Here is a 14,116-nt window from a genome sequence, read left to right as displayed (position 1 = left end):
TCATCAAGAAAGGAAGCTTTCAAAGGACAAAGTCCCTTGATCCTTGAGCCTTGCAAGCCCTTCCCCAAAGCAGCTCCTGTCCAGATGAACAGACCCAGAGCAGAATGCAGTTGCTGGAACCACCGGGAGCACTGCCCACTGCTCTCCTCACCATCCCCAAATCATTATTCTATTTATTTTTTAGGTTATGTGGTCATGTTGTTTCCAAATAATTATATTTTTCCAAATTTACAGTCTAAAAAGAAGTTTGTAATTTAATTTTGTATGAATTAGAAAGTAAATTTGGAGTGTTTTTTGACTTGTGGCTTTAATTCAACATGTGGCTTTCAATAGAAATGTCTTAAATGAAAATAGAAAATTAAAGAAAGACTAGTTTAGGGAAAGTAAAAATGCTGTACAACAGAGCATCTTAAACCTTACACAGCTCTCCTGCCATCTTGTTAAAATGGAGAGCCTTGTGAGTAGGTATCAGGTGGAGACAGTTATTTCACATGTGTCACAAGCTTTCAGGGTTGTCGATGATGATGGTAATAGAGAATTTTAAGCAACAAGGTATTCTTATATTAAAAAAAAACAATGCTTCATCCACATTTAGTTTTTTTTTTAATCACAAAAGTCCTTCATTGTCAAGTTATTTCTATATACATGACACAATTTCCTCATTCTTCCATTCCCTCTGTCACTTAACAAAATCTCCTTGTTATGACCTAATGATGATAGCTAGAAGCATATTCAAACATATTCTGGGGTCTTCCCCTAACTGGCCAACTTCTGAGAGATGTAAAAACAGTGACCATCCCGTGCTGACTTCTGTCAACTCCCCATCACCAAAATCACTTCTGGAAGCACATTTCCCAGAGCCCCCTTTCCTCTCTGGTTCCCAATGGAGTTGCTCACGAGGCACCTTACCCTAGATCTGGAGGTCAGAAGAGAAGGATTCAATGCCTTCCATCAGCACCTGCAGGCAGGTGAATGATAAGCGGGGGACCAGAGAATCACCTGGGGAGGGTCTGCAGGGGTAGAGCATCAGGGCCTCCATCACTGGCCCTCCTAGACAGGCCTGAGGACCATGTGGCTAGGCAGCCTGTATCTCCAATGGTATAAATTCTCTAACTTACGGGGGATCACTGAGGAATCACCATTTCTCGTGTCTACTTCCCTTATTACTATATCCCCAAGCCTTTTAAAGAGTGAAATTTAGACACTACTTCCCTATAGGAAGCAATTCCTGCTTGGAATACCTAGAGTGGCTTCTCTTTTGCTCTATAAATCCAGGCGGATGCCATCACCCACAGTCCTCAGGTGTAATGATCTGGGGGAAAGGGAGTAAGCCAGGGGGCCGAGCATCCTCCTTGCCATTCTACCAAAGTCCCCATGACCTCCAAATTGTGGCTGCCTCTGAGAAACTGTCTGAGCAGTTGCAGGCATTAAAGGACCAGCAGGGGCAGCCCAGCCCGTCACATCTGCTTCCCTGGTGGTTTAGGTTCTGACCTGTAGCACTGTGGACGGGTAGCTGTTAGACTGCAGGCAATAGTAGGTCCTAGCATCTTCAGGTTCCAGGCTGCTAATGGTGATGGTGAAGTCTGTCCCAGACCAACTGCTGCTAATCCATGATGGGACCCCAGTTTCCAACTTGGATGCTTCATAGATCAGGAACTTAGGAGCTCTCCCTGGCTCCTGCTGATACCAGGCTAACCACTTGTTAATGTTCTGACTGGCCCAGCAGGTGAGGCTGACTCCTTCTTTTGGAGCCATGGACAGGACGGCAGGAGACTGGGTCAGCACAGTCTCACCAAGGGAGGCTGAAACCACAGGAAATATTAGCAGAGCCTCAGGATATGTACATGGAAGTCACCAGTATCTAGATAGGTGGGACAGAGAATACTTCTTATTTTTAAAATACGCTAAATTCTGGGGCGCCTGGGTGGCTCAGTGGGTTAAAGCCTCTGCCTTCAGCTCAGGTCATGATTCCAGGGTCCTGGGATCGAGCCCCACATCGGGCTCTTTGCTCAGCAGGGAGCCTGCTTCCTCCTCTCTCTGCCTGCCTCTCTGCCTACTTGTAATCTCTGTCTGTCAAATAAATAAATAAAATCTTAAAAAAAAAATAAAATAAAATACACTAAATTCATCTATGGAAGGATTCCCAATGAAGAAAGAAAATCAGGCATAGAAAATCATACCCCACTTTAATCTGCTTTGTCCAAATATTCTCACCTGGAACCTAGAGGAGCAGAAGGCCAAGAAGCTGTGATGGAGTCAACCATCTTGCTGTTTCAATGGGTCCAGTGTGTTCCTGCCACACACCCAGAGACTCTGTTATTAAACTCTGAGTGGCAGAAGCACTCCAGATCTAAGAGGAAGAATATATGCAAATTATGGGGCATTCGTATTGCTTAAAATACTCAATAATTAAGCTTATCAGAAGAATACCCCTCCGGGCCCCATTCTTTTCTGGGTGTGTTGTCTCCCTCTTCTGGCCATGTGGAGGTTTTGAAAGTGCTTACCCCATGCTTGGCCAAATACAAGATCTACCAGCAGGGGGCATGGCATATGATGTAATGCAGTCCTCTGGTGGACATTGCTTTCACCTGCAGTGAAGAGCCGGTCAAATCCTCAGTCTTGTCCCATAGCTATGTTAACTCACTGCTCTCTGCTACAGTGCATTGTATAAACATCCCCCAGAGCATCCCGCCAGGCCATACTCTATAAATTACATCCTGTTAATTGCACACCATGAGCGAGAAGTGGTGAGGACTTCACTAACTTGGAAAAACACATGTGCTCCAACAGTGGGATCACACCCTACAAAAATTCATTTGGGTCTCCTCCCTGGTGGCTATGTCAGGGGTACAGATATCTGAGGAGTGCGGGCACATCCTCTCTGAGGTAAAGGACAAGTGCTTGCATCTTGTACCTCCCACCACTGAGGTTGAAGCACACTACCTTGTTGAGTGTTGAGACAACACATTCCACACTTGGATAAGTTACACCATTCCATTTATCAGCTAATTTTGAAGTCACTAGTGTAGAGTGGACGCAAAGCCAGGAAGGACTCTGTATCAGGTTTTGGTCTCAATGCAAGTGGGTCTATGACCTCTCCTATCATTTGGTGGTACATGCATCTGTGTCCGGGAAGGACGTTGTGGACACGCTGGCAAGCCAAGATGAAGACTTATCGATAGCATAGACTTCCCGGTTTTTCGGCAAGATTGGCCCTTCTCAAAAACAACCTATTCACTGTTCAACAAGTAGTTCCTAGCATAGCACAAGCCCCAGTAGACCTGTCCATGGCACATCAATTAACTGTGTGACAGAGCTGATCTTCCTAAACCAGAAATGTCAGACACACCAGATTGTAAGATTGGGTGGAGCCCAGCAGCAGACAATCTCAGAAAGGAGATAGTATTTTTTTTAGTATTGGATCTAAGCAGATTCAGCGGGCACACGATTTATGGGACAAGGGTTTCAGATCACCACAATACTTACTTACCACTCTTGCCCAAACACCCCAGCATGAGCTTCTATTTTCACCCTCATGAGGCTTTATATTTAATGCATTTTCTTATTTATGCATTCTTGCTGCTCTAACCAGAAAGGGACTGTCTCTCCCAAAATTAGCTAATTCTCAGAGGCAGTAAAAGACTTGCCCAGGGGCATAGGTTTGATATGCAAGCCAGACAATCCTGAGTCCAAATCCTTACTCTCTTCCTATCAATGAGACCAGCAATCTGTGACATTTCCCTCTACCCAAATTGCCCCTGGGTACCATAGGACAAGGAGCACAGCTATAGTCTGCAGCCTGCTGAAATTTTCAAACTCTCCAATCTTATGTCTAAGTAGCTTATTGACTTTGCTTCTCCATTACTCCTCATGAAACACACAGTAAAAAATACAGGCCAGCAGTACTTCTCTCTGTATGCTCTTTTTACCTCGGTACTACCTGTGTCGCCGGGTGGCATGCTGTGTGCTCTGTTTCCAGGGGACTATGCGTATAATAAAAACTTTTTACTGCATTGTAATAGCTTTCCTGTCTTTGTTTCTTACCACATGTGATTAAAGATGCAGGGCCTGCCAACCAGCTAATAGCAGAGTAAGGACTCCAGGTTCTGCCCAGATTCCCATGATATGTTGATGTAAGTTAAACTGGATAGCTCCCATACCATTCCGTAATGAAATAAGATGGTTTTTTTAGTAGATGCTCAAAGAGCACAAATGGTCATTGACTTAATGTGGCCGGGAAAGTGGCCTGAAGTAAGGATATGGGTGCCGTAGGGGGTGGCTGGCTAGGAAGGGTCTGTTAGGAGGAGAGTGAAAGGATAAAGGAGGAAAGATCAGAAGCAAGAAATTACCCAATCTAAACCAAAATGAGAAACTTAGCTAAAAACAAATCAAAGCAAAACAAAACCCCAAAGTCAAAACCAACAACAACAAAACCCCACAGTATCTGGGATACATGGGACCAAACAGAAGATCTAACGTTTGTGCCACTGGAATCCTAGAAAGAGTGGGGAGAGAGGATGGAGATGAAAAATATTTTGAACAAGTAATTGCTCAAAAATTTTCACATGTAACAGACCCCCAACAGCATAATCCTGAAGAAATGCATGTCAAGAGACATCGAATTAACATTTCTGAGCACTAAAGAAAAAGGAAAATTATCATAGGATGAAAGAGAAAAATCACACCTACTCAGAGAGGAAAACACCTCGAATGACAGAGGATTTCTATTCAGAAACCATGGGGACCAGAAGGAAATGATGTCAACATTTTTTTTTTCTAGATATAATTGACATATAACATTGTGTAAGTTTAAGTTTTACACAATGTGATCATTTGATCTATGTTTATATTGTGAAATGATTACCAACATAAGGATAGTTAATGCAACCTTCACATAATTATCCTTCTTGTTTTACTTATTTACTTTTTGTGGTGAGAACATTGAAGGTCTAGTCTCTTAGTAACCTTCAAGTACGATATAATACTGTTAATTACAGTCTCCATGCTGTACAAAAGACCATCAGAAATTATTTTATATACAGAAGTTAATACCCTGTGATCAACATCTCCCCTATTTATCTCACCACCCAGCCCCTGGCAACCACCAATCTACTCTCTGTGTCCATATATTTGACTTTTTTAGATTCCACATGGAAGTGATATTATACATAATATCTTTCTCTGTCTTCCTTATTTCACTTAGCATATTACTTTCAAGTTTCATCCATGTTGTCCCAAATGGCAAGATTCCCTTCCCTTTCATGGCTGAGTAGTATTTCATTGTGTGCATATACATGTATAACACAGCTTCTTTATCCATTTATCCGTCAATGGACACTTAGGTTGTTTCCATATCGTGGTTGTTTTAAATAATGCTGCAATGGACCCAGTGGTGCATATATATTTTCAAATACCCAATAGTGGAATAGCTGGATCATAGGGTAGTTCTATTGTTAAGTTTTTGAGGAAACTCCATTCTGTTTTCCATAGTGGCTGTACCAATTCACATCTCCAACAACAACACCTGAGGGTGTTTCACCTTATCCTCTCCTTATCCTCTTTCTCCATATCCTCTATAACCCTTGGTTTTTTTTGGTAACTAGATACTGAATTTTATCAAATACTTTTTCTGCATCTGTTAAGACAATCTTATGATTTTTACCCTTAATTTTGTGATATATGTGTGTGATATATATGTGTGATACAGCATGTGATATATCATGCTGATTATTTTATGGATATTGAACCATCCTTGCATTTCTAGAATAAATCTTACTTAATTATGGCGTATGATCCTTTTACTGTATTGTTGAATTTGGTTTGGTAACATTTTGTGGAGGATTTTTGCATCAATGTTCATCAGGGATATCAGCTTCCAGGTCTGGCCCTTCTGTTCTGGACGCCAAGAGCTACAGCCTTGTCTCCTATCCCCTCCTGCTCCAGGCAGGGCTGGTCCCCCAGAATGGGATCGAGGAGGGGAGGTAGAAGCAAATAGCTTGGGCTCCGTGAAAATACAGAAACATGACAATGTGAATGTGCAGCTTGCTCCAAACTGCACGTAAGTGAACAAATGTTTAATTTCAAACCCTATTATTTGCCCTATAAGTATGGCCCTTAAGGGGATGGTCCCCTGGAAGTGTCCCCTGAGGGGAGGATGCTACACCCAGTCCTCTTAGTTGGGACTGCAATCTGGCTGTCTCCACAGGGCTTCCCCAGCTGGTGAGGTGGTTCTGTTGTAAGTACCTGATATGAGGTAAAGTGGCCTTATTCTCATTTCCTGCCTACTATTCCCTTCCTGTATGTGTAAATTCCTTTCCTCTTCTGTTTCTATTAGTGTTTCTGTAATAATAATAAAGTTTTCTTTCCTTTAGAAAGTGAAACAAGGTTGTGGTGAATCTTTTTTGCAGCACGGGAGGGGACTCAGTTTTGTGATAAGGGCTACTGATGAAGATGTTCATCATACTAAAAAATACCTTGGCAGCAACATCTAAACTGGCATTGACCACTCCACTGGGCACCCTAGCCTACTTACATTGACACATGAAATTAACCATCATCAGGGGCAAATGGAGGGGCAGAGTGATGAGAGAATTGATCCTTTGTGAGGGTGAGATGTGGATCCCCAGGCAGGGTCTACTTGATACAGGCTTTGTCTGGGTTTAGGAAATGTCTCATGTCACGAAGCAGTGCAGGGGCCATGGGGACCCAAGGAACAGCCAGGGTGCCACTTGACAGACGAAGCCTCTGGCATCTGCCCCACTCAAAGGAATGATGGCAGAAGTGTTGTGATTGGACTTGCAGTGTGCCTGAAGCCTCCACAGCCTCTGCCCTATTCACTGGGACTGCGTGCTTGGTGTCTTAAGGGAATTCCACCCCTGCCCTTTTCCCTCTGCTTAAGAAGAAACAGCAGGATGAGGAAAGGTGCAGGGAAGTTTATATGGTACCCAAGCAACCCTGCGCTGACTTCTCAAACCACTGGAGGGAACTGAATTTTCTTGAAGGCACCTATATTTCATTCATTGATTAATTCAACAAAAAAACAAAAATATTGAACTGAAAAGATAGAATAACTAAAGTTCAGGATTCAGTCTTCCCCTAATCCAATGAGGGTCCCACATGTCGCCCGGAGTGAGGAAATTCTGGGCCTGTCTTCCATCTCTCATGTCATTGGACCTTGTAAGCTCCAGGGCCAATGCTCAAGTGTTTGCCATGTCCTTACCCATCTGCAGGAGAAAAATGGCTTCAGAGCTCGATGTTTTCCAGTCAGCAGTTTTATAAAAAGCTGGGCCCAAAGTGCTCCACTTTCTTTTTGTGCCTTCCAATTCTTTTGCCCCTCCCTGCCTCCCATTATTTGTTTCCCAGCATATTTTGTTATTTACCAGGGTTATTGATATGAAGAGCCAAGTCATCATTTCTGGAAACTGAACCCATTTAAAGACATTTTTAAATTGAAAATGGAAGCTCTTCATTCAGACTTGTAGCAGTTTGTCATTTTAGAACTAAGTTGTTCTCAGAGCTTCTAAGTTGACATTTGTGTGTTCCTGTCATACAACTCTATTTTGGAGTTAGTTTTGGCTCCTTACATTTCCACTGGGTACTTTCACAACCCACTGCTTATGAGATTTGCTTCTGTTCTCCCTGACTGCTTTGCATAGGCCCCTCCAGGCCCAGACCAGCGGCTCAGGCTGTATAAAAGGGGCCTTTGCTACTTGAGCTGAGCTGCGTCGGGCAGGCAGGGGCAGCAAGATGGCGTCACCAAGGCAGGTCCTCCTATCCTTGTTGCTGTGGGTCTCAGGTGAGAAGCTGAAAAGTGCCATAATCCTTCTGGAGTAGTGTTATTTTAAACAACTTTTTAAGATATATAATGAGAAACACTGGTTATTTCCAAAATAGACCCAATGATGTACTGCCATGTGGGATCATTAGGAAGCACGTTTGCAATGACATATTTCAGTGTGACTGAGATAAAATGTGACTGTATCACCATTTTTCTGATTGCAGGTTCCCATGGGGACATCACAATGACTCAGTCTCCAGGTTCCCTGGCTCCAGGTCAATGGGTCACTATGAACTGCAGAGCCAGTCAGAGTGTTAACAAATATGTAGCCTGGTGCCAGCAGAAACCTGGGCAGGCTCCCAGGCTCCTCTTCTATTTTGCATCCAACTGGGCCTCGGGCATCCCTGAATGGTACAGCGGCAGTGGGTCTGGGACAGACTTCACCCTCACCATCAGCAACCTCCAGGCCGAAGATGTGGGGGACTATTACTGCCAGCAGTATTATAGCTATCTGCCCACAGTGCTTCAGCCTCAAACACAAACCTGCTCCCCGGGGCCGCGGGTCAGGGAGGCTTTGCTGCACCAGCTGCTTCCTCTTCACTCAGGGCTGAACATGTCTGTTCCCCTATCTGCCCAAGAAGTCACGTCTCCTAACTTACTCTTTGGAGGGCTTGTAAGGCTCAGCAGAAAATTAAGGGTCGAACTATTCCTGCATCCCCCACCCCTTTTTTAAAATGATTTTATTTATTAATTTGCCAGAGAGAGAGAGAGAGAGCACAAGCGGGGGGAGCAGGAGACAGAGGGAGAAGCAGGCTCCCCACTGAGCAGGGAGCCCAATGAGGGACTCCATTAAGATGCTGGGATCATGACCTGAGCTGAAGGCAGCCACTTAACTGAGTGGCTTAACTCAACTGAGCCACCCAGTCATCCCTCCTGCATCCCTCTTTGTGGGAGGTTAATGAAGATAAATGCTGTGAAGTTGTAATAGGGATGCTGCCAGGAGTTTTTGTGTCCCAGGAAGATGCGTGTTTCCCAAGGTCCCATGGCAGAAGTGAGCCAGGAAGGTTTGTCTTTAGCCTCTGACAAAGGGCCATGAACTTTACACCCCGGGATCAGTTCTCTCTTCCTGCTCCGCTTGGACTCTGGGACATTTCTCTTTTATTTCCTTATTCCCTTTTTTAACCCTCCATCACCCTCCCACTCTGAACCTTCCCAGGATGAAACCTTTGAGCTCTCCTATTCAGAATCTCCCACGTGGAAGGTAGTGTCCCTCTCGCTTTTTCCTTCCACGGGCCCTGTTTCCCAGCCTTCCTGGGCAGTGTCCTGGACATTCTTTACGGCTCCAGCTCGTTTCCTACCTCCCTTCTCTCTCTTCTCCATTTCTCCCAGGCGTACTCATTCTCACAAAGGCAATTCTTTCTTTTTTTTTTTATTAAGATTTTTATCTATCTATTTATTGCTGGGGAGGAGTGGGCCAGGGAGATGGAGAGACTCTCAGGCAGACACCCTGTTCAGTGGGGACCTGGGCCTGCCCCATCTCACATCCCTGAGATCATGAGCTGAGCTGAAATCAGGAGTCAGACACTCAACAGACTGAGCCACCCAGGCGCGCTGATGCCCTCACTCTTCAACCCTGTCACTTTAGGAACATGGGATGCTGTGCCTCAGCACCTTTTTCCACCACTTGTCACCTTTTTCTTTAATGTCATCCCTTGGGCATTCAGGTCTAATCTTGTGACTGAAGGAAATCACGGCTCTATGTGTGCCATAACTTGAGTCCCTTGGAAAACATTTCATGAGCACGTCCAAGTCTGTGTGAAAATGGAGAATTTCTGAGCATTTTAGTATTATTTCCTCACCTACTTCTGAAATACATGGGTTGATGTACTATAGCTTCGGGAAAGACCTCAGCAAACCTGGTCAGTGTGGTCCAAATGCATTTGCCTATGAAACAGCTTCTCTTAATAATTAGAAACCTACTTTAAGGATTGCTATTAAGGGATCCATTTCTCTCATTCAAAGTATGTTTTCTGAGGGCTTCCTCTGTGTGCAGAGCAAATACATCTGCTTTCACCCCAGCTAGGAGAGCCAGGCGATAATCAATGGCATCAGTAAACATTTAATATGTTGTGTTGGAGGGGCTATAAAGAAAAGTAATGGAAGGAAGGGAATAAAAGCTTGCTGAGTAAGAGTGAGTAGAAACTTAAAATCAGATGATGTATTAGTTAGCTAGCATCATTTGATAAATCACCCACAAAATACAGTGGCTTAAAATGGTAGCATGTTTGTTGTCTTGTTTATTGGTTGGCTGTGCAGTTCTGCTAATATGGGCCCAGGCTTGATTGATCTTGATTGATCTTGCCTGGCTTGCTTGTGTGCTTAAAGTTGGCTGAACCAGGAAGGTCAATGGATACTCCTGATGTAGAAAGGCTCACATTTCCTTCCTCTCTTTCACATTTCAGTTCAGGGGGGTGCTGACCATCTTGACCTAGGAAATAGGAAATGGCATACTTGGCTTTAAATGAGGATGGAGGAGGAGCTGTTAGAACCTGAAGAAGGAAAGAAAAAGAGTGAAGACTGATGATACCAGGGAAGTGAAGTATGATTGTGGGGCAGGGTGAAGGGCCTCAGGAGGTAAGCGGTCATGAATCAAAGTTGGAGCAGTCAGGATTGCTGTGTGTTTTCCTCCAGCAGGCATGTGGAGGGTTGGGACTTTGCTACATGAAATGAAACAATGGAAGGCTGAGCAAGAACTTGCATATAGGGAGTTGTTATAAAGAAGGATCATGGAATTCAGCTGAGGAAGGGGGGAAATAAGACTATCAAGGGCTTAAAGAGAAGAAAATATAGGAAGGTCACTAAAAAGTTCACTAAAAGCTAATTTTCAGAAAACAGTAAAATTATGACTCTCATTGAGAGATATTAATGATGAACACATGTTGAATTATTTTACTCATATGCTGTGAGGGAACTAGGAAGATGTAAGTGGGTCAAAGGAAAAGTCAAAAGGAATGAACTGCAGAGAAGCAGGCTGGTTCTCCAAGGAGAGGTAAGATGTCAGTTAAGTCACTACCAGACAGTGCAGAATCATCCATCTATCAGTTATCAACAGTTCATAAAGAGTTGCAAGATAGCTCAAAGATAATGACCAGGGTTGGACCCTGATAACATGGAAAGGTACGCTACAGAGATGCCAAATTTTCCATGGAAACACAACATATATTTTTCCTATAGTATCAGGTCTTACTGTAATGAAAGCCAGAAATTATTGGCAGTGGCATACCCAGTGGATTGAGCTGCAGAGTTCTTAGAATGGGTCAAGGCTGAGATACTCAACATTTTTTAAAACATTTATTTATTTATTTAGTTAGTTAGTTAGTTAGTTAGTTGGGCGGGGGGGGGGGGGAACACCTGAGGGCATGAGCAGGGGAGTGGCAAAGGGAGAAGGAGAAGCAGACTCCCCACTGAGAATGGCTCCATCCCAGGACCCCATGGTCTGAGCTGAAGGCAGAGGCTCAAACAACTGAGCCACCCAGGCGTCCCTGAGATGCTCAGGATTGTAATGATGGAGAACTTGTCATGATTTTCTGATGGTGCTCTTAAGGCATGTCCATGAGAGTGACTGATCAAGATTGCGTGGGGAAGAGACAATTGGAGGAGGGTCAGCCAAACAACTGAGAGAGCAGGTAATGGAAGGGTCATATACTGAATACACTGAAACCACCTGGAATTGTGACAGGCTGAGAGAGGCTCTAGGAGGCGGGAACTAAAATATTCCAGAAACAAGGAGAGACTTTGGGGCTGGTGTTTGTCTGCAATAAGGAGTGATCCTAGAGTGGTGTAGTCTACCTATCTTGATTTCAAACACTGTTCTTCCACTTTCTAGGCAGACCTAGAAGTCTAGAAGAGGCAGAAGGGGGTGACAGAAGGTCTGTGAGTAGGCTCCCAGGGAAACACAGAAGTTCAGGGCACTTTTAGAAGAGAGGCAGGCTACTGCGTATCTCTGTGGTTTAGAGGACAAGGGTTGAGGGAGAAGGCGTCCAGGTGGTGAGTCCTTTATCTCTCCCGTCTTCCATATTTTTTGTTTGCCTCCCTCTTATAATCTGTTTTGCTGTTCTTTCCAAATTTAAAATGTTTTCTAGTGACAAAAGCAGACTGCTCTTTGCTCCTGGTTTTTTACTAGAAGTCTTTTTTTTTTTATGTTAAAATATGTTGGGAAAAAAATGATGTGCATTGGTTCCAGCACAAGGATAGACCGAGAGCTAGTGTTTTCTCCTTCGTGAGATTTTTTTCTCTGGATTAAAATTTGAATGGCAAAGTCAGGACCTTGATCTAGAAGCCAGATTTCTACATATTTCTACATATAAATGAAATCATATGATGTTTGCCTTTATCTGGACTTACTTCACCTCACAATATCCTATTGGCCTATCCATGTTGTGCCAAATGGCTAGATTTCATTCTTTTTTATGGCTGAATAATATTTCATTATATATATGGACATCGTCTTTACAGGATTAGGAGCTTATATCTGCTATGGGTTTACAAGTCTGCTTGGGAGCTTGAAGAAAAAGTTTTACTAATCCTTCTCAGCCATATTTCCTGTGAGGTTAGTGTGCATAGAATGTTATCTAGAGAATATAGCACAAAAACAGTTAGTGTAACTGGGAAAGAAGAAATTCAGAGAGTGGGAAAATAAGCAATAATAAATTATGAACAATATCAAATATTATCCTACTGAAAATATCACAGAATTTCGTAGCTCAAAAATGTATGTAATTGTGTTGCCACAAATGTGGCTCAGGTTTCTGACACTCAGGTGGAGTAACTGTTCCTGTTCCCTACACAAAAGCCAGGAGTGTCAGGTTAAGTTTCATGGCAGCTCTGCCTTCCAGCTCACTGCTCAGCCCACAGGCTGATCATGTCCCTTCTGGAGCTGGTTGTGCCCCACTGAGGCTGTTGCTGCCAAGGAGCCCAAACTCGGTCCAGAGCACTCAGCTGCACATTACTGCCCTGTGTTCTCCAGCACCTGCCTCTGATGCCAGCTCAGAGCCTCTGCTGTGCCCATTCCTGCTCAGGCAACACACATGCCCAGTGGGGACTGCCAAACAGAGAGGTTTGTGCTTTCAGCTGAACCACTGTGGGAGGCTCATGTGTACCTTGTTCACAGTAATAAACTCCCATATCCTCAGCCTCCACCTTGCTGATTGTCAGGGTGAAATCTGTCCCTGACCTGCTGCCCCTGAACCTGTCTGGGACTCCAGTGAAACTGTTGGAAACCTTGTAGATCAGGCCCTGTGGGGACTGGCCTTGCTTCTGCCGGAACCAACTCAAATAGGTGTTTCCATTACCATGTAGGAGGCTCTGACTGGCCCTACAGGAGATGGAGGCCAGCTCTTTGGGGTAACTGACAGTGAGAGTGGAGTCTGTCAGCATGACCTCTCCACTGGATCCTACAACAATGAGAGATAAGTTCAGGTTATGGAGAAACATTATGAGCCATTATTGTGAATTTGAATTTCATTTACATTAGGCTAAATCATATTTTGTGATTGGATTCCTACTGTAAATATATCCAGTTTCCATGGATAACCCAAGAATTGCAGAGCACAGAGTGGCTACAGTTTTTTGTTTTTTGTTTTTTTCGCATCTCACTAAAGCACTGTTCTTTGTTTGCTTTAATTTCTCATAATTTTCTTGGATTTCAAAATTAAATTCCTCTCTTGGAGCGAAATCTCACCCCTGGACAGAACACACATAGGGAGTAACAGCACCCAGACAGCTCACCCTCCCCACCGCAATCTCCCATCTCATTCCCCCTCTGCTCTTACCTGGGACCCAGAGCATCAGCAGCCCCAGGAGCTGAGAAGGGAACCTCATTTTGAGAAGCTGAACTGTTGAGTCCTAGAGTGAGATTTTGTACCACAGTTGGAAGAATTATTATGTAACAATGGTAGTGTTAGTAAACCCTGAACTCTATGGATGGACTTGGGTGCTGATGACAAGTTGTGATAGAACTACGACTAATAGCCCATGTCCTGTATATTACTAGTTGTCATTTTATTTACTCTTTCATGTGTTTTCTCCCTTGATATTTTCTTAGAGTGCGAGCCAAGCAATCCTGAATCTTATTCTTGAAAATGCCGGCCCTCCTAACGAATCCTGCTGATGAATGATTCAGAAAGTTAAACCAGTGGAAATGAATAAAGTCAGGAAAAAAACAAAACGGACAATAAAAGATAATATCATAAATCTTAAGATGAGTTTGAAAGCTATTCATTACACATGCTAAATTAAGAATCACAGTATCTGACACTGTGTGTCAAATATACTAAGGAA

General features: G+C 43.7%; 1 protein-coding gene across 1 annotated transcript; it reads right to left on the bottom strand.

The window, feature by feature from the left end:
- Window positions 1-1,479: 1,479 nt before the first annotated feature.
- LOC111158406 lies at window positions 1,480-13,678 on the bottom strand. The gene is made up of 3 exons (XM_022520398.1): window positions 13,609-13,678; window positions 12,865-13,230; window positions 1,480-1,802 (listed from the first exon to the last, which is right to left on the bottom strand). Exons 1-3 carry the CDS (start codon window positions 13,655-13,657, stop codon window positions 1,480-1,482), a joined length of 738 nt encoding a protein of 245 aa, XP_022376106.1. The 5' UTR covers window positions 13,658-13,678.
- Between the last annotated feature and the right edge of the window lie 438 nt (window positions 13,679-14,116).

The sequence above is a fragment of the Enhydra lutris genome, unplaced genomic scaffold, assembly GCF_002288905.1.
Source record: "Enhydra lutris kenyoni isolate GAN:26980312 unplaced genomic scaffold, ASM228890v2 scaffoldscaffold59, whole genome shotgun sequence".
NCBI classification, from domain to species: Eukaryota; Metazoa; Chordata; class Mammalia; order Carnivora; family Mustelidae; genus Enhydra; species Enhydra lutris.
The sequence above is the reverse complement of the archived record's forward strand: the minus strand, read 5'-3'. Positions and strand labels throughout refer to the sequence as shown.